This window comes from Apodemus sylvaticus, chromosome X (assembly GCF_947179515.1).
Source record: "Apodemus sylvaticus chromosome X, mApoSyl1.1, whole genome shotgun sequence".
Lineage (NCBI taxonomy): Eukaryota > Metazoa > Chordata > Mammalia > Rodentia > Muridae > Apodemus > Apodemus sylvaticus.
In genome coordinates, this window is record NC_067495.1 from 103,689,776 (window position 1) to 103,715,013 (window position 25,238).

Sequence of the window (25,238 nt, forward strand, 5' to 3'; positions counted from 1 at the left end):
TAACTCTGCATTGCAGCCAAGAAGTACCAAAATAGCTAATGGCTTCATCCCCAGGACCCCTAATGATTGCCTGAGCAGAATCAGCTGGATTGATTAAACTAGTGGCTGTGTTACTGCCCATGCTGAATCATCTTTGATTTTAGTTTCAACTGAATTAGCTTTCAGTGATTTGTTTTTCTCTTCAGGATTCTTGAGTTCAACAAGTTAAGACAGGTAGCCTGATTCCATAGATTTTTTCCTCCACAGTGATTTCCATGTGCATCTCTTGATTAGTTTGCAGCTCCTGCTGATTGACAGGTATGGTGCCTATATCTGAACCCTATTCAGATTGCATAGTTTAGCCATAAGGGTCTCTACCTGTCTAATCTGAGATAGATATACTGCCCAATGTGATCTGAGAGCTAGACCATCTGAGACTGCTGTGAAGGATCCAATAAATGAAGCTTTTCCATGGTTCCTGGGACATAAGAGTTATCTAAAGTTTGGGATACCTGAGGCATCTTCTTCTTCCAATATGATGAGTATCCATGTTTTTAACAACATGGAAATGTCTCTGCAGAACTATGATATTTTTAGTCATTTTAAACCTAGAAACAATAAATACACCATGTACAAAGAATAACAGTAAAGAATCACAGTACCAAAAAAGATGAAAGGAGTCATTTGTCATCTCCTCATATTTTGCAACCTTTGGTTATTTTTAAAAATAGAGTATAACTGGGTTGGAGGGAAGGGATATAGTGAATAGATATTTCCTCAAACTTCATATCACTAGGTATACTTTGGTTTACCCTGTATCAATTCCCAAAATCACATTTGTACTCTGGTATAATGCTATGTTCCTTTTTTCCTAAAAACAGTACCTAAGGAGAAGATAAAATTTTTCATAACATGTATCATATCAATACCAATTTTACCAAGATATACTCTGTAGCAGCCATCAACTATGAGCAAATTGCCAATATTTCTATATTGTTTTTATTAACCAGCACAATACTTGCTATGTTATTCAGATTCATCCAATGAACTGCAAGAAGTCTCCCCATCTTAACCTCTTCTTAGTCATAATTGTAGAAAACATCTCAAGAGAAAACTTTCCTAAAAGACAACATTCTATCAAACCACATCCTTCAATTTTGGGATGCACATAGATAAATCCCATGTAAAAAGTTTCATGCTAGAAAGCATTATTTTGCTAATTAACATACCTTATAGACATCATGACTGCCAATGATGGCATCAAAGAGTGTGTACAGGTCATTCAGAAGGTCCACCACTTCAATGGGCTCACTCATGGCTGAGATGGTGGTGAAGCCCACAATATCACTGAAGTACAAGGTGACCAAGTCAAATCCCTCAGGTTCAACTGTACAGCCCTTTTTGAGGGATTCAGCAACTGATCTGAAAAGGAGAAATAGCTATTCCTAAGAAGAGATTAGCCTCCTTATGTGCTACACAGTAAAGACAAATTCTCTAAAAATCACTGTCAGAGAATGAGAGTTTCATCTGGATAGAGCATTAAAGAGCTCACTTATTCAACAAATACACACACACACACACACACACACACACACACATACACACATATGCTTTGGGTGCTGAGACGGGTACTGCTAAAACAGGTACTAGAAAAGAAAGATCTGGTCTCTGTCCCCATAGAATTTCTTCAGGCTTCTGGGGCTTCTACTTTACCCTCTTTCTTTGGGAAATGTTCCCAGGTGGTAAGTTTTCCATGAGGCTAGTTCAACAATTATCTTATTAAAGAGCATGCTACTAGGGGAGGAAATGGAAATTCAAGCCATAGATAAGGGAGAAAGTCCCCTGGAAACAACAGGCCTGCTTCTTTCCTATAAGAACTCATAAAGCTGCCTGTTTTGTTGTTCAAATTGGCCACCTTCTTGGCTCTGTCACGAAGTGACATATAGAAAAATCATGTCCGATGCCAAAGTTAAAATGACCATCATGTTCCACAGGAAGAAGGGAATTAGGATGCATGCTCTGCTTCCTTGCTTTCCAATTCTACTTTGATTTGAAGGTGTGATTCAGAACCACTGCGAACAGAGAGGGTGATGGACATGGGGAGGGAGCAGTTAGTTGGTGAGTAACTTTTTCTTCTTTTTTAAAATGGTGCACACTGTGACAAGCATTCACACCCCTCAGGCATTCACACATACAGTGGCAGCATCTGCGTTAGAAGCTTTTCCGTTTTCTGTTTTTCAATTTCCAGTTCTTCAGTCCGTTCCCGGATCAAATCTTCCAAGTTGCTAGAATACTGCTCCAACATCCGGAGCATAGAATCGATAATATTAGTCTTTTTCCCTTTATTGAAAATTTTAAACTGAAAGTAAAAGAGAAAAAAAAGAGCCTATGAGTGCTTGGGGGTTCAAACTCAGTAATGGTGGAACAACCATCTTTTTCCTCTGAAGTGTCACACCAGGAGACATGAACCCAGATATAAATAGGAGAGGTCAACATCCAGTCTTAGTGTCACCCTGGTACATTCATAGATCACTTTCCACCCCTGGCCCCAAAGCAGTTCCCCCCAATTTTTCTGGTTCTTTCAAGTCTGAGTGCAAGGGTTCAGAGTAAACTCCTTCAGTTCTGAAATGCTATTACAATCGTAGCCACTTTCAAGAAAACAAGATCTGGTTTAGACCCTACGTCAATTGTGGGTAACATAAGAGGGAGAAAGAAGGCAAGAACTGATGTTTTATCAAGCAATTTTTCTTTTTTCTTTTTTTTAAAAAAATGGGTATTTTCTTTATTTACTTTTCAAATGTTTTTCCCTTTCTATGTCTCCCCTTCAGAACTCCCATCCCATCCATCCTCTCCCTACCTCTCTGAGGGTGCTCTCCTACCCACCCACCCACTCCTGTCTACCTGCCCTGGCATTCCACTACACTGGGGCATCAAACCCTCTCAGGCCCAAGGGCTGCTCCTCCCACTGATTCCAACAAGACCACCCTCTGCTACATGCAGGCAGAGCCATGGATCCCTTCATGTGTACACTTTGGTTGGTAATCCAGTCCCCGGGAAGCTCGGGGGGCGGGGGGGGGTCTGGCCTTCTGACCTGTTGACACTGTTGCTCCCCCAGTGGGGCTGTAAACCCCCTCAGCTCCTTCAGCTCCTTCTCCAACTCCTCCATCAGGGACCTAGTGCTCAATTAAATGGTTGGCTGAGAGCATCTGCCTCTCTACTTGTCAAGCTCTGGCAGAGCCTCTTAGGAGAAAGCCATATTAAGTTGGAAACAACACAGATGTCCCTCAAGAGAGGAATGGATGCAGAAAATGGGGTACATTTATTTACTCAGCTATTAAAAACAATGACTTCATAAAATTCTTAGGCAAATGGATGGAACTAGAAAATATCATCCTGAGTGAGGTAACCCAACCACAAAAGAACACACATGGTATGTACTCACTGATAAGTAGATATTAGCCCAGAAGCTCAGAATATCCAAGATACAATTCACAGACTACATAAAGCCCAAGAAGAAGGAAGACCAAAGTGTGGATACTTCAATGCTTCTTAGAAGGGTGAACAAAATACTCACAGGAGGAAATATGGAGACAAAGTGTGGAGCAGAGACTGAAGGAAAAGCCATTCAGGGACTGCCCCACCTGGGGATCCATCCCATATACAGTCACCAAACCCGGACGCTATTGTAGATGGCAGCAATCATTCAAGTTTTCAACCCATGAAATCACCTTTATCCTCAAATGATACAATGTTGTCAAAGAGGGTCTTGACTACTTAGAGTGTTCAAAATATAACATAGGAAGATGTTCCTCTACTTCTTATCATGGGATTTTACACTAAATGTTTCCATTTAGTACTTGTGTTTCATATCAGTCAGGGTCATGTAGACATTCAGCTAGCTTAGGCCTGTGTTGTTCCCTGATTCCTAAGAGGTAGCTGCTTGGTGTGAATGTCCAATATACCCTCTTGGGACCTTGAGAATTTATGAGGATCATATTAACATTAGCATTTGACTCGTGAATGGGTAGCTTCGTCTGTGGTCCTTTTGTCACCATGCTCACAACCAGTAAAGATTAGTAGTGGCTTTATTGAGTAGAGGTTAAAGGATCTGCCCAACAAATTTCATACCACATGGCCACAAATCTTCTGCATAGAACTCCTTGTCCCAAAGTGGACAGTAGGAGGCCGCTTCTGAACTCTGTGCCCAAGTGTAAGTCTACCAAGATTCATCAACCAGTTTGCATCCCCTGAGCTCCCCCTACAGCCTCACTTAGAGAAATTCATTCATCTCTGTGCATTTAAGGTATATTATTAGATGCAATAAGAGAGGAAGTTACTCTCGTCATCCGGCAGAATAAACTTTCAGTAAAGCATTTTAGTGAAGGGAGCCCCAGTAATGTTTGATTTGAAAGTCCCATGATGGGCACTCCTCCTGTCTATCAGCAACTTCTCTGCTGCCTTCTGAAATAACATCTTCAGCATCACCACAAGGACAAATGGCTTTTCCTCCTGCCTCATGATAAGTTTTGAGAAATGTGACCTTTATGGTCCTTTGCTCTTTCCATACCATTGAACACCTGTTCGAGTGTCCTTAAGAACTCCAGCCAGACTAATGGAGGTATTGTTAGCTGGAGGACACGGATGACTTCAAAAGCAGGACCCTTTGAGGCTTTCAGTCAAAGTCTTTCTCTTTTCCGCCTCAGATACCTGCCAGTCATAAGGCAGCTCAGTGCTGGACTCCAGCCAGGCTTCCAGAGCTGACATAGCACTCATGGGGAACACCCACAATTTCTGTAGTGGATAAGTGAACAGAGTTTAAACTGCATGCATTAACAGAGGAACTTTGTCTTTTCTTCCACCCTCTTCCTAGCTCAGACTCTTTAGAAATGCATTATCTGAAGGAGAGGGGTTATCACTTTTCATGTTCCCATTCTCTTCAGCAGCCCTCAGAGAACCTAAGAAATCTGCTTTTTTTCTGAACCTACAAAAACAAGTTGGCATCATCTAAAATTTAGATTTAAAACAGTGTCCACACCAGAGTTATGTAGAAACGTTTATAGAAACATAGGTATGGGACTGGAGAGATGGCTCAGCAGTTAAGAGCACTGACTGTTCTTCTGAAGGTCCTGAGTTCAAATCCCAGCAACCACATGGTGGCTCACAACCATCCGTAAATAGATCCGATACCCTCTTCTGGGGTGTCTGAAGACAGCTACAGTGTACTCACATATAATAATAAATAAATCTAAAAAAAAGAATATCATTAAAAAAAAAAGAAACATAGGTATGTGGGTTCCACATGTGCCCATGATACCCATGGCAACAGTTCCGCTGCTAATGCTTCCAAATGACTGGTGCTTTGATTGTGGCATTGACAGGCCCATCACAGCAGATTTTGGATGACTCAGAAAAGTCAGGCAGGCACAGAAGAGCACCAGAGTTAAACGTTGGGCTTGTAGAGGATGTACTGGTGGTGTTTCAGGATTAAGGACCTCAAAGCCAGTCCTGAGCTGCTTTTGGGAGTGTACTGTCCTTTTCCCCTTGTGGAAGGAATCCCCTTCCCCAATATAAGGACCCAGTGAGTATAGTCTCAGAGAGGCTAAATACTGAACAGTGATTATGCTTATAGATTTACCTGGTTAAATATTTCATCAAAAGTTGGTCGCTGTTCTGAGGCCTCAGCCCAGCACTGCTTCATCAGCTGGAGACACTCTGGAGGGGCATATTCAGGAGAAACCACTGGTCTATACACAGGGGGAGGCATTTTAAGTCTGTCTATGATTTCTGTCAAGGCACAAAAGAGAAAAGTGTGAATTGTGAATTTCAGCCAAGAAAGGGATTTGTCAAGGGAAAATATGAAGAAGCCCTCTCTTGGATTGCTCTTTAGGTAGCTTTAATATTGACTACATCTCCAAAAAACCTGTGTCACACTCTTGAGAAAGGAGTGAAAAACTGGTCAATTGGAATCTTAGTATAATTGAGTTACCATGTTATCCTGCTTCTGCTGAGTTATAGATGTGGCTTATCTGAGGCCAATTCCAATATTGCAGCTTCAATATCCCCAAGTCACCTAAGCCTCACAATTACCAGAACAAAGACATTGAGCCTTCTCTGCAAGGATATCTCCAGCCAAGGATATATGCACAGGCATTGAGTCCTGGATAATCACTAAATAAAGGGAATTAAGAATAAGAGTGAACAATCATGGCCATTGATCAATAAATACCACTTATCATATGCCAAGCTATGGAATGTGCACTTCGCATGTGCTGTTTTATTGGATGCACAGCACAAATAGATGAGGGACATACTCAGATTGTTCCTGTAGATCGTAAAACTGGAACACACCCAGTATGGAACTTGCCAAAAGTCACATGGGTAGTGACAGAGTTTAGGTCAGAATTCAAGCAATCTCTATTCCATTGCCCTGCTTTCAAATGCCTCGGGCCTCAACTGCAAGAACCTAGAACCCTGTATAGACTAAGTCTTTATTAGCCAAAAGCTTAATTTATACAAATGGAACTGTTTTGTTTTTGTTTTTTACAAAAGCAGAAAACTCTGTATCAATAGAAGAAAATCATTAGTTCCCAATGTTCCTATCAACTCATACTGGGCCTCAAACTACGTTGTCTGTTTCATCAGATGGAGACATTCTGTACTTCTCCAAATCATTCTAGAAGTATGTATCTGGCCATGTTACTTTCTTATTCAAATCCCTTCTTGATGTCTATTGCCAACAGAATAAAATCCAAGCTCTTTATTGTGGCCTCTATTCAGAACTACCGTTCATCCCAGGTCTTCTCTTCACCATTGCCCCCAACTTTTAACTTCTGCATTGACAACCAAACTTTGACTGCTCTGTCTACCTCTGCATTGGCTATACCACTTCAGTAGTGCTGCTGCATATCCTAGCACATGATGGAAGGAGTTCGCTCTTGCTTCTCATTTCTCAGCCCCTTGTACAGCAGAGCTGTGGTTCCTTTAACTCAGACCATCCTGGAATAGGGCTTTCAGTGCCATAGATTCTGTAGCAGTGAACTTCTTGAAAACAGACTTTTCCAGAAAGTCTACTTTTTGTCAGGACACATGCAGTTGACTGGGTCAGTTCTCTGCTAAGGCCCAGTATAGCACATTTCCTTGAGGATTTCATGGTCCAAGGAAATAAGCAAAGAAAACTATTACTGATGCTTTTGCTGGAACAAATAGCTACAGATAATGACAGATGGGGATACCTAACACATGCTGATCAAGTCAAAGGAGAATTTCTAGAGTTGATAGCAGGAGTTGGATGGAGCCAGTTGGAGAGGAAATGAGGGAATTCTAGGTATTATAAATGGCCTAGGAAAGAGCACAGTGGTGAGGGGACCATGTACTCTCAAGGCATTAAGTAGAATACTAGAAGTGACAAGAGAAGTGAAGAAAAGTTGAAGGGCTTTAAACAAAGGTGTGATATGGAATGCTAACTGCGGCAAAAGACACCTATATAACTTAGTAACATTTCCTACATTTGAAAAACCATTTACTCTTTAAAGTAAATTTAGGCCCCCAGAGTAGTTATCATACCTCAGTGATTGCCTGCATACTTCCCACTGGGCTTACTGTAATGTTAACACAAAAGAACATTGAAGGCATTTGCATTTGTATAATACTATTACTACAGCCCTTCCTTGGATTTCATCAGTGTTCTCTCTAATGTATTTTTTTCTGTTCCACAATCCAATTCCAGATCTTTTATTTCTGTAAGCAATTGTTGTGTCTTAGTCTCTTCCAAACTGTGTTCTTTGTCTTAGTCTCTTCCAAACTGTGTTCTTTTCCTGTCTTTCATGATTTAGATACACTTTATAAGGACTGACCAATTATTTATTTGTATAGCCCACACTGGCCTGGAACTTGCCATCCCTGTACCTCACCCTCCCAAGTACTATGATTACAGGATTGTGCCACCATGCCCAGGTTCGTTATTTTGTCGAATTCTTCAACTAGGATTTATCTGAAGTTCTCTAGTGATTAGACTAAGGTTGTACTTTGCTTTTGTTTTTGTTTTTGTTGTTGTTGCTTTTGTCAAGAACAGAACACCACAAAAGTGATATATCTATCCTAGTACAAAAGAGCAGAAAGGTAGGGGACTTATCTTAGTGCATCATATCAGGGGTACATGATATACATATGTCTTGTTATAGGTGATGGTAACCTTGATCAATTGGTTAAGGTGCTATCACAAGGAGCTTCACCTTATAAACTTAGTATTTTTCCATTTGTAGTTACTAAGCATCTTGTAAGCTCACTTTGAGAATATGCAGCTAACCTGTTACCGCTAAAACTTTCATGCAATGATTTTGTTCTCCATTGATAGATCTTACCTAATATTCATAGATTTAAATGGGAGACAGGCAGAAAAAGTTTATGACATGCTACAGGAAAAGATTGACATCACAGAGTATCATGATCAGTACCAAAGTACTTGGAAAGAACTAACTCAGAGGAGCAGAGGTACTGTGTGGTAGGAATGGTGCAGACTAGAAAAATGATATAGGTCCTAATGCCCCTGATTTATATCCATGTTTGCAAAATGACCAGCTTCCCGGGTAAGGGAATTTCTTCCACATGCCCAAAGCTGTCTGGCTCCAAGCCCTACATTCACAAAACAGACTAACTCTTTGCAGACTAGCGAGCTGTTAACAGTCTTCTAGCAAATCATAACAGTTTGGTTGGCCTGCTGATATGGGACACAGTGGGTCCTTAGTGCCCTTTTCTCACTTCCTGCTTACCTTTGGCAGGCAGATCCATCATGCAGAAAGGAGCACCCCGGACCATCACTTCTTGCATGATGATGGCAAAGCTGTAGACATCTCCTGCAAATGAACCTAACCTGACGCCCCCAGGGGCTCTTAACAGTTCAGGGGCCGTCCACAGCAGCTCTGCAAAGGAAGAATTGTCTAATAAATGGGGGGAGGATTAACTGACATCTGCAATGCCCTAAAGGGCTCTAAGGGTGCTGTTTTATTAACTGCTTTATATTTTTATTAGACAGACTAGCATGGTGGTGCCCCTCAGGGTCTGAATCTATTAATCTAAGGGATTACACACAAAGAGAGAAAAACATACTACTTTCTCTACCCACCACAATCACACAGCAAGACACAGTATAAAGGTGTAGGGAGGGTCAGGACGCTAGAAGTAGAGACACTATCTGGTGCTTGCTTTCTCGCTCTCTTGAGCCTGCAAGTAGCAGTTGGCAGGTTTCCATGAAAAGGCAAGGGCACTGCCAGACCGGTTGCCATGGATTTGCTGCTCGCTAAGATCTATATGTGTCTGGTAATTTGATTGTGTCAGGGCTCAGGGATTTACAATTTGCTTTCTCCAGGTCTTCTCTGAAAGGACTAGAACATCCCCAGGCTTCCTGTGTTCCTTGCAGAGCAAAATGGCACAGCAGCTACTTACCTGTTTCTGCAAATATTTATTGAGTGTCTAATATGTAGCAGGCACTGTGCTATGTAGAAAAATGATTCCAAGTATCAATCAAACCTTCACTCTGCATAAGAAGAGTTTACAGACCAGAGGACAAGAAAACCATATACATCCCTTATTGCAATCAATACAAGAGAGCTAGTGATAAGAACTATTGTATCGTACAAGAAAATGAATAGATTAAAAACCAAATTTGAATAATGGCTATGTTCTGCTGACTTCAGGCCCTATACATGGTGAAAAGAAATTATCTTCCCTTTCATAGATTTTAGGAGTGGATTTTAGCATTGGAACATTTCCTCACAGGCATCTTAACATATAAAGCAATCTACTTTTATAATATAAAGGGGAAAATCAAAAGCGGAATTGGGTTTGTTGTTGTTGTCGAGCTATATAAAAAGCACCGATTTCTGTGAACTGAAGAATGCTTAAGTATGGGTAGTTTCATTAGATTTAAACTAACAACCATCTGAACAAACTAAATTAATCCAGGAAGGCTTCCTGGAAAAGTTAAATCTCAAATGTGCTTGCTCATTAAGAAGGTCAAGGGTGCACCTTCTGGAGCTGAGAGGTGAGAGCTTTGCAGGAAGCAAGAACAGTGTGTGCAGAAGAACAAGACGCAGAAAGGAGCAAATTGCGGGTGGTGGTGGTGGACGGTGGTAAGCAGATTAGTGAAGGGCTGAAGAGAAGGGCTCCGGGAAGGAATAATGAGAAGGGAGAAAGGCTTGATGAGGTGGGAGTAGGGAGGGTGGCTGGGAGAATGGGGGCGGAGGGTGAGAGGCCCTGAGAGTGAAATGAAGGCATTTGGAGTGAATACAGAAGGCAGTAGGGGTGCTGGAGCTGAAGAGGGATTTGATGAAAACTCTGTTTCGGAAGATTAATGTGGCAACCTGCAGAAGCTGGATGCAAGGAGAGGGCTGGAGTCAGGGCTGTCAGCTAGGAAGTGCACTAAGAGCTTGTGCTTCCTAGTGCAAGGGACCTGAGTGGGGGCACATTGTGGCAGCAAAGCCAGGAACCACATATACTGGAGTTGGGGTTACAATAGAAATGAAAATGACAAGATCAGGCACCTCCTCCCGAGGATTCGCCAAGGATGGAGTCAGAGTAAATGCCTTGATAATATAAAGAGGAAAGCCAAAAGAGGAGTTGGGGTTTTTGCTGTTGTTGTTGTTGTTGTTGTTGTTGTTGTTGTTGTTGTTGAACTATATAAAAATCACCATTTCTGTGAGTTGAAGAGTAATTGAATATGGGTATTTTTATCAGATATAAACTACCAAACATCTGAGCTAGATAAATTAATCCGGGAAGGCTGGAGAATGCCTGCTAAAGAGGACAGAAGCTAGGGCCAGGCTTAGGGCTGGCGGCCGCTGCTAACTTTGCATCTTGTTTAATGTGGGGATATGAGGATGGGAGCCTAGAAGACAAGTTCCTGCGAAGCAAAAAGGTGGATAGAAAACATGAGATTATTTGTCTTGCTAATAAAAATCCAGGGAAGAGAAAAGCAGTCTTAATTTTTGGACAACCATGATGAAAAGGCTGGAATAAGAACTTCTAGACTCAGTCTTCTTCCTGTACCTGTCGTGTCACTTTGGCTTTCAAGTAACAAACACTTCTAATGTCCCACCCAACACCTATGAATGTGTCCGGTACACTCACTGGCAGTGGTTTTGCTCCCTCTTCTGCCTCCCTCCCGAGAACGACTGAAATTCACGAAAATGCAGAAGTGACCGAATGATCCTTTAGTCAAAGGAATGCCTTTTCTAAAGGTGAGATTTTAAGCAGAGGAGGTTGAAGGAGGAGAGCCTGAGTAGCTATTTGAAAGCAAAATCAAATTACAGTCCTTGTTGCTGGCATACTCTCCCTGCACATTTAAAAGCATCAGGGAGAGACACAAACAAACTGGCTGGTAAAAAGCTAGGTGATTAAACACAATCATTACCAAATAGTACTTTCAGAGAGCACCAGCGCCTGTGTTGTTAATGGCTAAAATGAGCTTGTATCTGGGCTACAGTCATACAGTTGAAACTGGACAATAATGAACACTCATCGCCATCTTCCAACCCATTCCCCTTTCCTCATGCCCACTCCAGAAGCCAGTAACAGTCCTTAGCTACCATTAGACATGGGGTGTCAGAAAGACTACTAGAAATTATTTGGGCTTCTTTTGTATCAGCTGCAGCCACTACTATCTCTGAGCTTATTGTATCGGTAAAGTCAATTTTGAAGAACCATGATAATATAGCACTTAAAAAAAATACAGAACTGGAAGTCAAGAGACCTTGGTTTTTAAATCTCAGCTTGACCACTAATCAGTTTTCTTTACTCCCAAAACCTCAAAGTGCAAGCTGTGCCAGATGACCGTCAAAGATTGACCAATTTTAAGGTACTATAAGCCTCATCATTTAAGGTAGGAGATCAGTTCCAACATTTTATTTCATCTCATTAATTTACTAATTTAATAAATATTTATACTACCAGAAACTGTGAACTCAAACCTGCTTCTTAACTCCACCGAGATTATAGTTTGGGTATAGGGAAAAGACAGCTGAATGAAGTATTACAAATAAAGTACAAATCCACAATGAATTTTGTTGACCTTAAAGATCTTGAAGAGAACAGTTCAGCTGCGCATAAGAAGTCTTGGGAAACCACTTGATACAGCAGTACTTAAGCTGAGTCCTAAAGGAGGAGAATTTAGCTATGCTCACATAAATGCTTATGCTGATGAGCAAGGTAGAGAGAGAATCCCAGACAGAAAGCATAGCAAATGTAAAAGGGCTGGAAGGCAAAGGGAGCTTGGCATACATAAACAACCTGAAGGAGCGCCACAGGGCTAGATCAGAGAGATAGAGGATATTGGTATTAAGCCCATACCAAAGAGGACTCATATGTCATGTAAAGGAATTTGAACTTTACCCTAAAGGCAATAAAAAGCCACTCAGTGAGGGACATCTATAACAAAATCAGATTTGCAGTCTAGAAAATTCCCTCTGGGTACAGTATGTGAAGAATAGGCTGCAGTCTAGAGAGTGAAGGAGAATAAGAATGAGAAACCGAGATACAGAGACAATAGACAGTGCACACCCACTCGCACATATAAAGGGAGGCACAGGCACTGACATCAGCACAGCCACAGATGAAAGATGTCCTGTCCTCAGGTTAAGACCAGATGTCCCTAAGGTTGAAAATTTGGCCAGTCTGTGAAATAAATGTGAAATGGAACTCTGGAAAAGTATTACATTTTACCTTTTCTAGATGGCTAATTTTTATAGAACACTAAGTACCTGTCATCTCTGCAGCTCTTATCCCAACACCCTATTGTAAAGCAAGGCAAATGGCAAACCAGGCATTCAAACTAGAATTAGACAAGTAATTACCACACGGCTATGTCAGGAACTGGGTCGGGGAAGAGGAAGAGGGAGAGGGGAACTATCACAGTTGTCACTATGGTTTTCAAGATTTTCAACTCCTCCAGAACATGAATTGGCAAAGAAAGAAAACTGGGGTTTGTTGACTGGGTGAAGACCTGACCTGAATTGCTGTGAAGTCGCTGTATGGTTTGAGTAACTCAGAAGCCTCTGCCCTCTCATCTGTGAATAGGAGACTTAAATGGATTCCTACAGTTTAATGTTGCATGCATTTGAGGAAGTGCAGCTATGTTGCCCTCAAAGACCGGCTTTCTCTCTGGGCATGTGGCTCTCTGTCTTTTATTATTCTTGCCTTTCTCCCACGTAGGGAAGTTGGCAGTTTTAAAATTTGTAAGGCTACCATTTTGTACCCTCCTGTCTTTGGGGGATTATCTGTTCTCCCACACCTCAGATTTTGCTTTTAGCTTTGGTGAGTTATGAGTCCGCCAGACATTCCTTAGTGCTGCTACTGGTACACTAGTCAGAAGACAAAACCACAAAATGGATGTCACAAGCATGTCTGCTTACTTAAAGTCTGTCGCGCTCTCTGAAGCCATACACACTACCCATCTAGCACTCATTTGCTGGGGCCTGCTTTCTCTCTGAAAGACTGGGTACTGATATGCTCTAGTGACATCCCATTCGAGAATATACTTCATGGGGGTCCAGCTTCTAAATTACTCTCCATTCAATCTGACAAGTATTTATTGAGTGCCTACTGTGTGCCTAGCATTCAGCAAGATTCTCCAGGGACTGCTGGGGTGTCTAAACAATACAGCCTAATCCTGCCTCAGCAGGAACTGAACATTATTGCAATGGCTTTGTTTGGAAGGAAAGACTGGGCTGAGGTTACTGCATGCAGACTTCATTCAAGTCCCTTGGCTTGGAAATGAGGCTGGATTTTTCAACAAAAGTGAGGAGTTGAAATCACTCTAAGGCTTTAATTCTATGCATAGTTTCATTTGAACTTTGAAGTTACCTTGTGTACATCCGAGGGTACAATTCATTGCTTACCTTCTTCAGAAGGTTGCTCTTCAGAGAGTCTCAGCATTTCTAAAATGTCATTAAAGCCATAATCTGTCACCTTCAATACAAAACGCCCGTCTACCACACAGTTCCGAGACTTTAGCCTCCCGTGAATAAATTCTCTGTGGTGTAAGTATTTCATTCCCTGCAGATGATACAACAAAACTTATTTAGGCACTCATTTAACTATTTGATGCTTTTAGAGCCAGTTTCTGAGGTTGTTAATGGCATTGGCAATTATGACCCAGAATTCAAGCTTTTCCCTCTTATTTGTAGGAAAAGTAAACCTTTGACAAATGTTTAGGTCCATTCTAGCTCTAAAATGTTTGGCTTTGATTATGAATCATAGCTTTTGTTTATTGAAAATTATATGCTACTAGGAGATCTATTGACATTTCAGGCACAAAATGGATCCATTCGCAAGTAATTGCCAGGGACAGGGAGATTCCTATTTTCTTGACCAGATCTAATGCATCTTTCATCCATTATCAGCAGAAGTAGAAACTTAGTGGGCATTTGTCTTTTCCAGGGGCAGAGTCCCACATCCATACAGACATGCAAAGTCTCATCATCTACTTCTACACTGCGATACCTTTTAGAAAATGAAGGCAAGCAGCTGGTTTTACATAATACAAAAGATTCTAGGAATGATTACTTCCCTATGTCCACAAAGCAGAAAACTAGAATGTGGTTAAAAGTAAAAGAGATCTTCATGTTAAACATAAGAAGTGAGGGAAATCTGACCTCCAAGTTGAGAGGGAACAGGGCAGGTAGTTTCTATATCAATACTCTAAAACACATATAGACAAAAGGGTGGAGACTCAGGGCTTGGGAGACAAGGAGGAAAGGTAAAATGATTACAACAACCCACAGGAAAGAAAATACCTCAATATCTTAAATTCCTAACCCAAAAAGAGAAGAATAAAAACAATGGTCAAAAATCTTTGTAAATTTCAAATCTATAAGGAAAATACACGACTTCTTTAGGTTTGCCATTAACCTTGATGAGGTCAAGCAGCAGTGATGATTTGAACATCCAATCAAGTTTCACATCATCGTTTGTAAGTATGTCTTCTAGGCTCCCTCGAGAACAAAATTCTGACACGATGGCAAACATCCCCGAATCATAGAAGAAGCCCAATAAAGGGTTGACATTTTCATGCCGCAGGTCCTTCATCTGTAAAGAAGACAAACAGAGACCAATCCCAGTTGTCTTGTTTCACTTGCTGCTCAGTGTTGATTGTACTACACAAAAGCTACAAGAATAAGGATATGCAAAATGTCATGATTAAGACAACTGCTTTTATACAAACTGTTAAAAAATAAATAATTAAAATACATGAGAAAAAAATAAATACAATGCAGTCACTTGTCTCAGAAGATCTTATACCTTGTGGAAAGTAAGTAGTAAGAAAATGATCTGAAAATTATATTTCATCTGAAATGTTTTAAATGAGACCATGAGATACTGATTGAGCTCAGAGGTTAAATATCTCATCTAGACAGGCAGTGAGGGAGGCAGGTGTCAAAGGAAACTTTCCAAAGAACTGATAACTAGACAACATTGAAAAACATAAAGGAGTTGACCAACGGAACTAATGGAGGAATACTTCTGAGTTGAGGAAACTACAACAGGTTCAGTCTTCCTAGACTACAGTGCAATGGGGAGAATATGAACTATCAAGAAATAGAACCAAAAGCTATGGAGTAAATATCATAATTTCAGTATCATATGTGTCACATAATTTCATAAAAAGCCCTGGTATGAAATTTAAATAACTATACTTTATTAATATTTGAATCAAATAGATTGTCTTAAATTAGAGTTTCCATTGTTATGATGAGACACCATGACCAAGGCAACTCTTATAAAGGCCAAATTTTAATTGGAGCTGGCTTACAGGTTCAGAGGTTAGGTCCATTTTCAACAAGGTGGGAGAATGGCAGCATTTAGGCAGGCATGATGCAGGAGGAGCTGAGAATTCTACATCTTGATCCAAAGGCAGCCAAATGACTCTCAAAGCCCATTCCCACAGTGACAAACTTCCTCCAACAAGGCCCCACCTCCTAATAGTGCCACTCCCTGGGCCAAGTATATTCAAGCCACCACATATACCGAACATTTATAGAATCTTTTTCTTGTCACTCCTAAAACAATACAATTATGCACACAGAATTTAAATTGTAATAGCCATTCCAAATAAGCAAGACATAATGTAAAGTATATGGTAGGATATACACAGGTTGGATACAAAGTATTTTTCTATTTTATGCAAAAAAATTGAGTATTTGTGGATTTTGATATCTGGAGGATTCCTGGAACCAATTCCCTGAATATAATAAATACAACATTCTGGCCATATGTATCTGTGAGTATGCACACTTTCGTGTACTCAAAGGCTTAGAATAATAGCAATACTGAATGACTAGAAACAGGTTAGATGTATATTGGAGCAACAAATCTACAAATCACATGTCATAATGTGGAAAATGAATGAATTCAAAGTTTATCATATGGAGTATGAAGAAGCTGCCAATCCATTTACCTGTATGGATAATAATACTGTAAGATCTTCAACAAGATAGTCTGAGCTAAAACTATGTTAATGCTTATAGGAGTGAGAACTATTGACTATCTCATTTGCCTACTAAGCATTAAAGCCCACCACAATTATTAGTCCACTTCAAACTAAACTAGCTAAAGAAGACATGAAATCTCAGCTTACATATAACAACTTAAGCAGCACCTTCTTCTAAGATTTCATTCTATTATGAACCAAACAACCAAATAAAAACTGATTAGGAAACCAGCTTAACTCACATTCCCTTGCCTCCACTGAAGTTAAGCATAGCAATATGACTGAAGTCTAAGCAATAGAATAGAGGAGAAAAGATATGCCTCATTTCTAGGTTAAGGCATTTAAGAAGCAGTTATCCTCTGTTGCATATTATTTTTTCCAATTCTGTGGTTAAATGTACCACATACTTATAATGTATTTATAAGACATAGCAGAGCTATAAGATCATGATAGCCTGGGTTCTTAAACTACCATATTGAAGGAAGATCACCTGCCAATCAAGAATAACTATCCTTTGTTATTGCTTGAGAGTTAAATTTTTTGCAGTGTTTAAAAGAGTAAATGGCCCTAGTGTGATGGCATACACTTAATCTCAGCACTCAGTAGACAAGGCAGGCTGATCTCTATGAGGTCAAAGCTACCCTGGCTATGTAGTAACTTCCAGGCCAGCTGAGGCTACATAATGAAAACCTATCTCAAAAACAAATCATATCAAGACTGGAGTTATAGCTGAATGAATGACCACATACATGTTTTTCTGGGCTCAATCTCCATGACCAAACGACATTAAATATTTAGGAGAATAACACCATATTTCAGATGTACATCTCTGCTGGACTTTACAACCACAAACATGAGAGAAAGTCCTGTTTGGAAATTATAAATACCTACATGCAGGCGTGTCTTAGAGCGATTCGGAATAAGAAAGAAAGTCTGGAACAAGGCGAACATTTACTAGGTAGACATATATTTCACCCCTACCACAATGCTTACTTAGCTGTTTAACCTCAAAATTTCAAAGGTTGAATGTGCTATATCAGTATATTTGATATTCCCCTCTCTGATATAAAATCTTTAAGCATTCAACTACCAGAAATACCTGAGTAAAATACTAACCTAAATAATCTTAAATACTTGTTTGGCCAATCAAAAAGCATAGTGAAATATGGCAACATCGGTGTTAATCTCACCCACCTTTTCCCATACTAGATATTATTAAGTTACCCATTGATGCATATTACAGCAGTAAGATTTTTCTACCTCAAATACCTAATTGGCTACACGTATCTATCTGATTCTAGCACATTCTTTTCTTTCTTTCTTTTTTTTCATCTATATGGCATATATTTGAGAACACAATATGGCATTGTTTTGAATACTAATCCAGATGACTTTTTTTATTCGATATATTCTTTATTTACATTTCAAGTGATTTTCCCTTTCCTGGATCCCCCTCCCTGGAAGTCCCATGAGCCCTTTTCCCTCCCCCCTGTTCCCCAATCCACCCCTTCCCACTTTCCTGTACTGGTATTCCCTGACACTGCTGCACTGAGCTTTTCCAGGACCAGGGGCCACTCCTTCCTTCTTCTTGGGCATCATTTGATATGTGCATTGTGTCTTGGGTATTCCAAATTTCTAGGCTAATATCCATTTATCAGTGAGTTTCCTTTTTTTTTCCTTTTTTTAAAATTTCTTTTTATTTATTTTTTCTTTTTTCTTTTTTTTATTCGATAATTTTTTATTTACATTTCCAGTTCCTTTTTTTAAAAGATTATATTTATTTAATGTATATGAGCACACTGTATCTGTCTTCAGATACACCAGAATTGTTACAGATGGTTGTGAGCCACCATGTGGTTGCTGGGAATTGAACTCAGGACCTCTGGAAGAGCAGTCAGTGCTCTTAACCACTGAGCCATCTCTCCAGCCCTAGCACATTATTTTCTTTTGGCAATTGTAAAAGGATTGTTCCTATTACTATACTACTCTATCTACTGCCTACCACCCAGAAGTGAATAGTCATAGAGAATATATTATTTAGGTACTAGAAATGGAATTTTTCAGGATTATTTTCTCCTTTATTTTATTTTTTAATCCTGTGTATGTGTGCATGTTTGCGTGTGTCCTCATGCATGCATGTGTGTGTGCACACAATGTATATATGGATGCAGGTAGCCTCAGACACATTAGGTCCAATGGAGCTTCAGTTTTGGGTGGTTGTGGGAATTGAACTTGGATTCTCTAGAAAAGCACAATGTGCCTTTAGCCATCTTCCCAGTCCCTATACTAGAAATTTTATGATATCGCCAACGAAAATACTGCCAGAGCCAGAGGACTTTTCAAACTTTTTAAAAGGTATATATTTTTATTTTTATTGATGTATATGTGTGTATAAAATGTATGACTCATATTTGTGCTCCCATAAAAGCCAGAATAACGTGGCAGATTCCCCCAGAACTTGAGTTACAGAGGATTGTGAGCCACCCAATATAGGGGCTAGGATCTGAATTAGGGTCCTCTTGAAGAAAAGCCATTACTCTGAACTGCCAAGTCCTCTCCTCATCCCTGACTTTTAAAACTGTATACCACTTTTTATTCCCACAACTTTCTAACAGTGTTAGAAATATATCGACTATTAGGAAACATAGAAATTATTACAAATAGTAAATGTGTTAATAAATATAAAAGAATGTATTTTATTTAATTGAAATAATTGATATAAAATATATATGAGCACTTGAAGTAAAAATTGGCACTGGTTCATGACATACATGAAGGTAATATGCATTCAAACAGTAAAGCAAAGAATATAGAAAAGGGAAAAAGAGCAATGAGTTCACAAATTTCCCATATTTTAGGAAAAGTGGTATAATATTAACTCTAAGTATATGACAAATTAAAAATACATTCAAGACTTTCTAGAACAATTAATTTGAAAATCCAATGAAATATACCTAAGATGCAAATATAAGAAGCAAACTGGAGTCCCTCCACATAATTTTATTACAAAGGCAAGAAAAATGAACCAGATAAATCAGAGAAATAGATGAGACAGGGGATAGATAGCTGGTCAAACTTTGAACAATTTCAGTTGGTGTCCCAGTGTACTAGAGACTGCTCTTACTGGCTAGAGGTTGCAGAATGGTGTGGAAAAGGGGCAAAGGTGAACATTAAAGTAAAAAAAAAATAAAGAATCATGATAGGAAAATAGACTACACAAATCAAATCAGAAAGCTGAAGTGGCTATACTATTATTGAATAAAATGTTAGTCAGGAAAATATTCCCAAAGCTAAAAGTGAATGTTTCATAAAGTAAAAGTCAAGGCTTTGCTAAGTGTGAATGGGTAGCTGGGTCCTGAAGCTGAGGAAAGAAATTTTACAAAATTCTTTCAACTCTGTTCTGGTGACATTACATAGGTAGGTAAAAAAAGAAAAAAATACACTCATAATGAAAGTATTTACAAAAACATAATCAGACTATATTCAAAATTAGGTATTTTTTTTTACATAGACAGTACTGCAAAGTATTTACTAACACACTAACTTGTATACCTATAATATTAGAGCATCAAAAAATACAAAGAAAAAAATCATGGAATTAAACAATAAGGAAAACTTAATACTAAATGAAAAACATATTGGCAAGAATAGGGTAAGGATATATAGGGTAAAGAATGATCCCATCAATAAATCTTTATGATAAACATAGTTGCAAAAAATCTCTAAAGTATCATCCAGAAGTACTTGACAATGTGCAATGAGCAAGTAGAATTTATCCCAGCTATATTAACAATGTAGCTGCGTAAAGCACTCAAAGTTAGCATCATCCACAAAGGGATGGCCAGCACCCTGTGCCTTTTGGATAAAGTGAGCAAAAAAAGATTACATCAGTCCCTAAGTTATCTGACTAAAGATGTATGAAGCAAACCATAAATATATTAGACAAATTCAGGTGGAGGGTTAATCACCAATAATTGACCAGAATTCTTTTAAAAAAAAATAGTGAAAAAAAGAGAAGTCTGAGAAGCTGTCATATCTACAAAATCAAAAGAGACATACAGCCAGCTATAATACGGGAACATATGGTAGAAACTGACATCAGAAAAAAATGCATTATAATTGTATTCTATCATTGTAGGTCAAGTAAACAACTGAGCAAACTGTAAGCAAGTACCAAATCTGAGCCGAGTACACAAAAGTACCCTGAAAGATTCTTGAGGGTTCTTCCATAAAACTGAATTAATGCCAAAATTCAAAGTCAACACACACACACACACACACACACACACACACACACACGGGGGTGGGGGGGAAGATGTAATATTCAGCCCCCTATTTTCGCTTATCTGTTTATTCACACACTTATATTTTATCAGCTTCCTCCAATTTGAGCCATTTTGAATATAGTTTTGGGTGTTTTAGCATCTCGGTCTAAAAAATCACTGCAAAATGGGCTGTTTCAGTTGCCTTTGGTTCTCTTGGATTTAGCTCCAATTATTTTCCCTTCAGCTCTAGACACCAAAATCCTTTGTAAGGGAAATACCATATCATGATATTTCATCTGAGCCCGTAGGGCACACCTTGTTCCCCACAGGTCATATCCCTTGTTTCCTTTCTTTTCTCACTTGCGCTGTGGTCTGCATGCAGCTGATCCTCATTCAGATATGTTGCAATGATTTGCCTGCTTTGGAAATGTGGGGAAATTTACTATTACTGGGGTTTGAAAGAACCGAAGTAATAGCCACAAATCTTTTATGGACTCCAATCCAAGTTCAAGGAGGAGGCAAGAATTAAAATGGCTTAAAAGGGATAATGCCTGACTTATTTATAGGCTGCTTCCTTAAGTAAACCATCCAAGGACACTTTGAACGTAGTTAGTAGAGTTAGAAAAGTAACCATATTCCAAACAATAATTGGCAGGTGAGTCTTCAAGGTCTGAAAAAATGGGCACATGAATGATTATGGTAGGCTTAGTTGAAAATTATCTTAATAGGCATCATTTTATAAAAAAAAAAAGTTATGAGCCAGGAATATGCAAGAAGTGTTGTATGTATTGTCTCTTGGTTCTTTTCCCAACATAGAAGGGAAGGCAGTAAACAGACATTTTGCCAACAGGGACATGAAAGATCAGGTCTCAAGTTAATGAAGTGCCTTCTTTGATTCAGATTCAGTGTCTTTCCATTTCATGACTTTGCCACTGTATCACAGGACTGTACCAATCTTGTAATAACAACTCTGTACTTGCACTGGGTTTCCAAGACTGCCTCCTACCTAACTGGCATTACTTGGAAGAAAAAATTTATTCGAATAGGAATGTATATAAATGAGGGTTTCTCATACCATTTCAAACACATCACTTGCACTCGATTTGATAGACTTAATGTCTCCAAAATCTCCAGGAGGGAACTTTTTCAGCCATACCCAGTCACCCTGGAAAGAAAAGGGAAAGAAAGCTGATGAGAGGCAGTTGTCAGCAGCCAGAGCGATGTCTGTCCCACATAAAAGGCTGAATAAAAATACCAAGAAGAACTGATGCTTTTTCTCCTTCCCCACCCTCTACCCCATTGAAACTCTGTATTCTGGGTTACAATGAACTCACACAAGTTAAAGTTATAAGTGTCAAAGTACCTCAGACAGCGAAACAATCCACAGGGATGCAGATCCCAGGAAATGCATGGATACCACTCTGAACCGTCTTCCTTAACTAACTGCAGAAAGTGTCAGGTCATTTCAGTTGTTCATAGGTAAGTGATGTAGCACAGGGCTTGCTTCGATTAATGGCGATGGTCTGTGATTGCAATTTCCACTGCCTTGAGGTGCTTGTGGTGGGAGGTGCAAGGCAGGAGATGGAGTGCCACAGATGTTGGCAGCATTTACCTTGATTCATTTTGCTTTCCTGTGACAGACCACGGGGTGGACGGTGGGGCCTTTCTCACATGTTCATCTTGAACTGACTGATTTAAATGTAGATTAAGCTTTTTTTGTTTGTTTTAATTTATACATGCACCACTATAGTAAGAGGCCATCTAGATCCTTTAGAAAGCTGATTTCCAACTTTTCCCATTTGTAATCATTTTCTTTTTGAGTTTAAATGTGTGTGGGTACAGTGTGATAATTTGATACATGTGTAAAGATCAAATCCAGGTAATTAGCATTGATTCTTAAGTTTTGAAACACAAAACTACAATTTCTATGGTCTCTGTCAATTCAAACTCAGTTATTTTATTGTCTTTCTTCACTTCACTGCAGGTACCTGATAATTTTCTTCTGCATGCATAGCCTTAAGGAATCATCAGTCATTGAGCCCTACTTAGTTCTGTCTAACCAAAAAAAAAATTAAAAGCAATATAAATAGAGATTCCTTTTTCCTCTGTGATAATGATAATGTCTTACACTGTGCTCCCTTTTCTTCAAAGTGCCTGCACATCTATTACCTATAGCCTGGAGATTTCATTTCAGGCTGCACCTACTTGTCACCAAGTAGAGATAATAAAGTAGAGATAATAGAGCAGAGAGCTCTGTGCAATCAAATTGTGAGACTAGGACTGTGTAAGCACCCTCTTATTAAGGAATATACCCAGCTACAGCAGCTCATCTGGAAAGCTGCCAGAGGCCATGGCTAATGACAGCTGCAGGCATCTCAATAACTCCCCAGCACTCTGTTACAAAGACTCTCCTAGGCAAGGAGTTCAAAGCCCCACAACTAAGAAATGCCTTTAGGGGACCTTGCAGAGCTGGACAAATCTATGAAAGACAAAGTCATTGCCCATGAAGCTCAGCAAGGTCCCACATTACCACCAGAATGGTCAAGAGTATGTGACCCTGGACCAGATGCATCCGGGTCAGTCGGGAACTGTATAGAGGCACCAATAATTGAGTTCCACAAAACACCCTAAGTAACTGGAGGGTGTAGGAATGGGACCTGCAGTGTGAATGTTATCGACTCCTCTCTGTATTTCTAATCCATGTTCAAGCTTGCAACCTACTATCCAGCCTTTCCCCTTGCCTTATCTCTGAGATGCTCCCTTTCATTCACAGCCACTCGGTTTACCTCACACTAAGCTTCTCTTATCAAATTCTGCTCTCAAGCAGAGATCTAAAACTCATTCATAGAAGTCAGGAGGACCTGCCGCGAGCTTAACAGTTTGATTTTTCAAAGGACAGTTATCCTTTACAGCCATCAAAGGTTAAGCCTTAAGCTGATAGAACAAAAGACTGACTGGAATTCTATGAAATGAGTCAATGTATAATACACACTGATGGGTGAAAGAAAACAAAGTTTTCTCAGCTTTTTGGCAACCAGCACTTGGCCCTTAGTAACTACCAGCTGCTATGGCACCTTAGTGCTAATTAGATAATGATGTTTTCCCTCGGGTGAAAAAAAAAAGACCAAGACGGGGTAATTTTTTGAGTATATAATTGTGCACTCTGTTTTTGGGTGGCAGCCTAAATGCATGTGCTTTTTGCAAGCCTGCATGTTCCATGCTCACATTTAATCACTCAACACCCTGGTCACAAGGGAGCACATCCCAAGGTGTGTATTCTGCATATCACCAAGCTCTCCCTGCCAAGGGAAGCCTCTTTTAGGAGGGGTAGAGTGAAGTTATCAGAGTGGAAGGAAGAAACTGGGCTCTGGGTTTCATGAATACTAAATACAAGGAAAACACAACCTTAAGGAACTTCTGAAGTATAGTCAAAATAATAACTGAGTAATGTGCATAATAGGTCACTGTGGTAGAGATGCTATAGATATAGATGTGAGGCTTGACACCCCACACCCACCCACCCACTCAGAACTAGTCTGGGAAAGTAGAATGCCTGCATCTGATTTCTGTACAACTCACATTTAAGTTAGAACATATTGTCACTATGAGTGGAGCCCTTACAGACATTATGTCCTCATATGGTGTGCAATCTGAACACCAGTTACTAGTAGCTCTGGCTGCCTTTGAGAATACATATGATACCTTCTTAATGGAGTTTAATCAGAGACATAGGTTGGCCTTCTATTTGGTTTACTCATGCCATAGTAGCTAACAATAGTTTCCCTGTCAAATTACTAAATTAGAGAGCTGTAAAGGGTCCTATGTACACCTAATTCAATCTGACATGTCCACAAATAAATAAAGAGCTAAAAAAACTACACCAATCTCTTTCTGGGCTCACTCTGTTCCTCTTTTCTCTATCAGGCTTCCTATGTTGGGAGGATTTGATTGTTTACATTTTAGTTCTCACACACACTCCATAGGAAGTTTTTCCTGAGTTCATGTGCATCCTCACTCATGAAAAATGAGGGAAAAGGAGGAAGTGGGCAGGATTTATCTTCACCACACACAGGCTAAATAGCTTTTGTGTTGGTCTCTTAAAACAGAATGATAAAATATTTCATTTATCACTTAGTTTTTAATTAAGAGAAAGAAACATCAAATTCTATCTGGGGAAGTTTTCTGAAGTAATTTAAAGTCTATCTATTTTTCAGCAAGGCCATTGTGAATTAAACAGGAGAGCAAGTTCTTAAGCATGGCTCTGCCTCAAGCTCAATAGTACGCATCACCATGCTTGGCTATAATATCAAGTCTTATGGGAAACTGACTTATTTGAAACTGAATCTACTGATGGTGACACTTCAAACAACTTCTTATAGAGGACCATTTGAGAAAGCTGCTGGATAACCTCCTCCTCCTCCTCCTCCTCCTCCTCCTCCTCCTCCTCCTCCTCCTCCTCCTCCTCTTCCTTCTTCTTTGGAATGAATTGACTTATACTCCATCTTAGAAACCTC

The 25,238-nt window shown here is 39.6% G+C and overlaps 1 protein-coding gene across 1 annotated transcript in view; it reads right to left on the reverse strand.

Moving 5' to 3' along the window:
* Gucy2f (guanylate cyclase 2F, retinal) overlaps window positions 1-25,238 on the reverse strand; it is a 101,925-nt gene that overhangs the window by 23,851 nt on the left and 52,836 nt on the right. The window contains exons 7-13 of the mRNA XM_052171171.1: window positions 21,800-21,889; window positions 14,881-15,057; window positions 13,869-14,025; window positions 8,748-8,897; window positions 5,615-5,763; window positions 2,175-2,338; window positions 1,209-1,401 (exon numbers count right to left, since the gene is read on the reverse strand). Coding sequence (XP_052027131.1) covers window positions 1,209-1,401; window positions 2,175-2,338; window positions 5,615-5,763; window positions 8,748-8,897; window positions 13,869-14,025; window positions 14,881-15,057; window positions 21,800-21,889 — 1,080 coding nt within the window. The remainder of the gene's footprint in view (window positions 1-1,208; window positions 1,402-2,174; window positions 2,339-5,614; window positions 5,764-8,747; window positions 8,898-13,868; window positions 14,026-14,880; window positions 15,058-21,799; window positions 21,890-25,238) is intronic.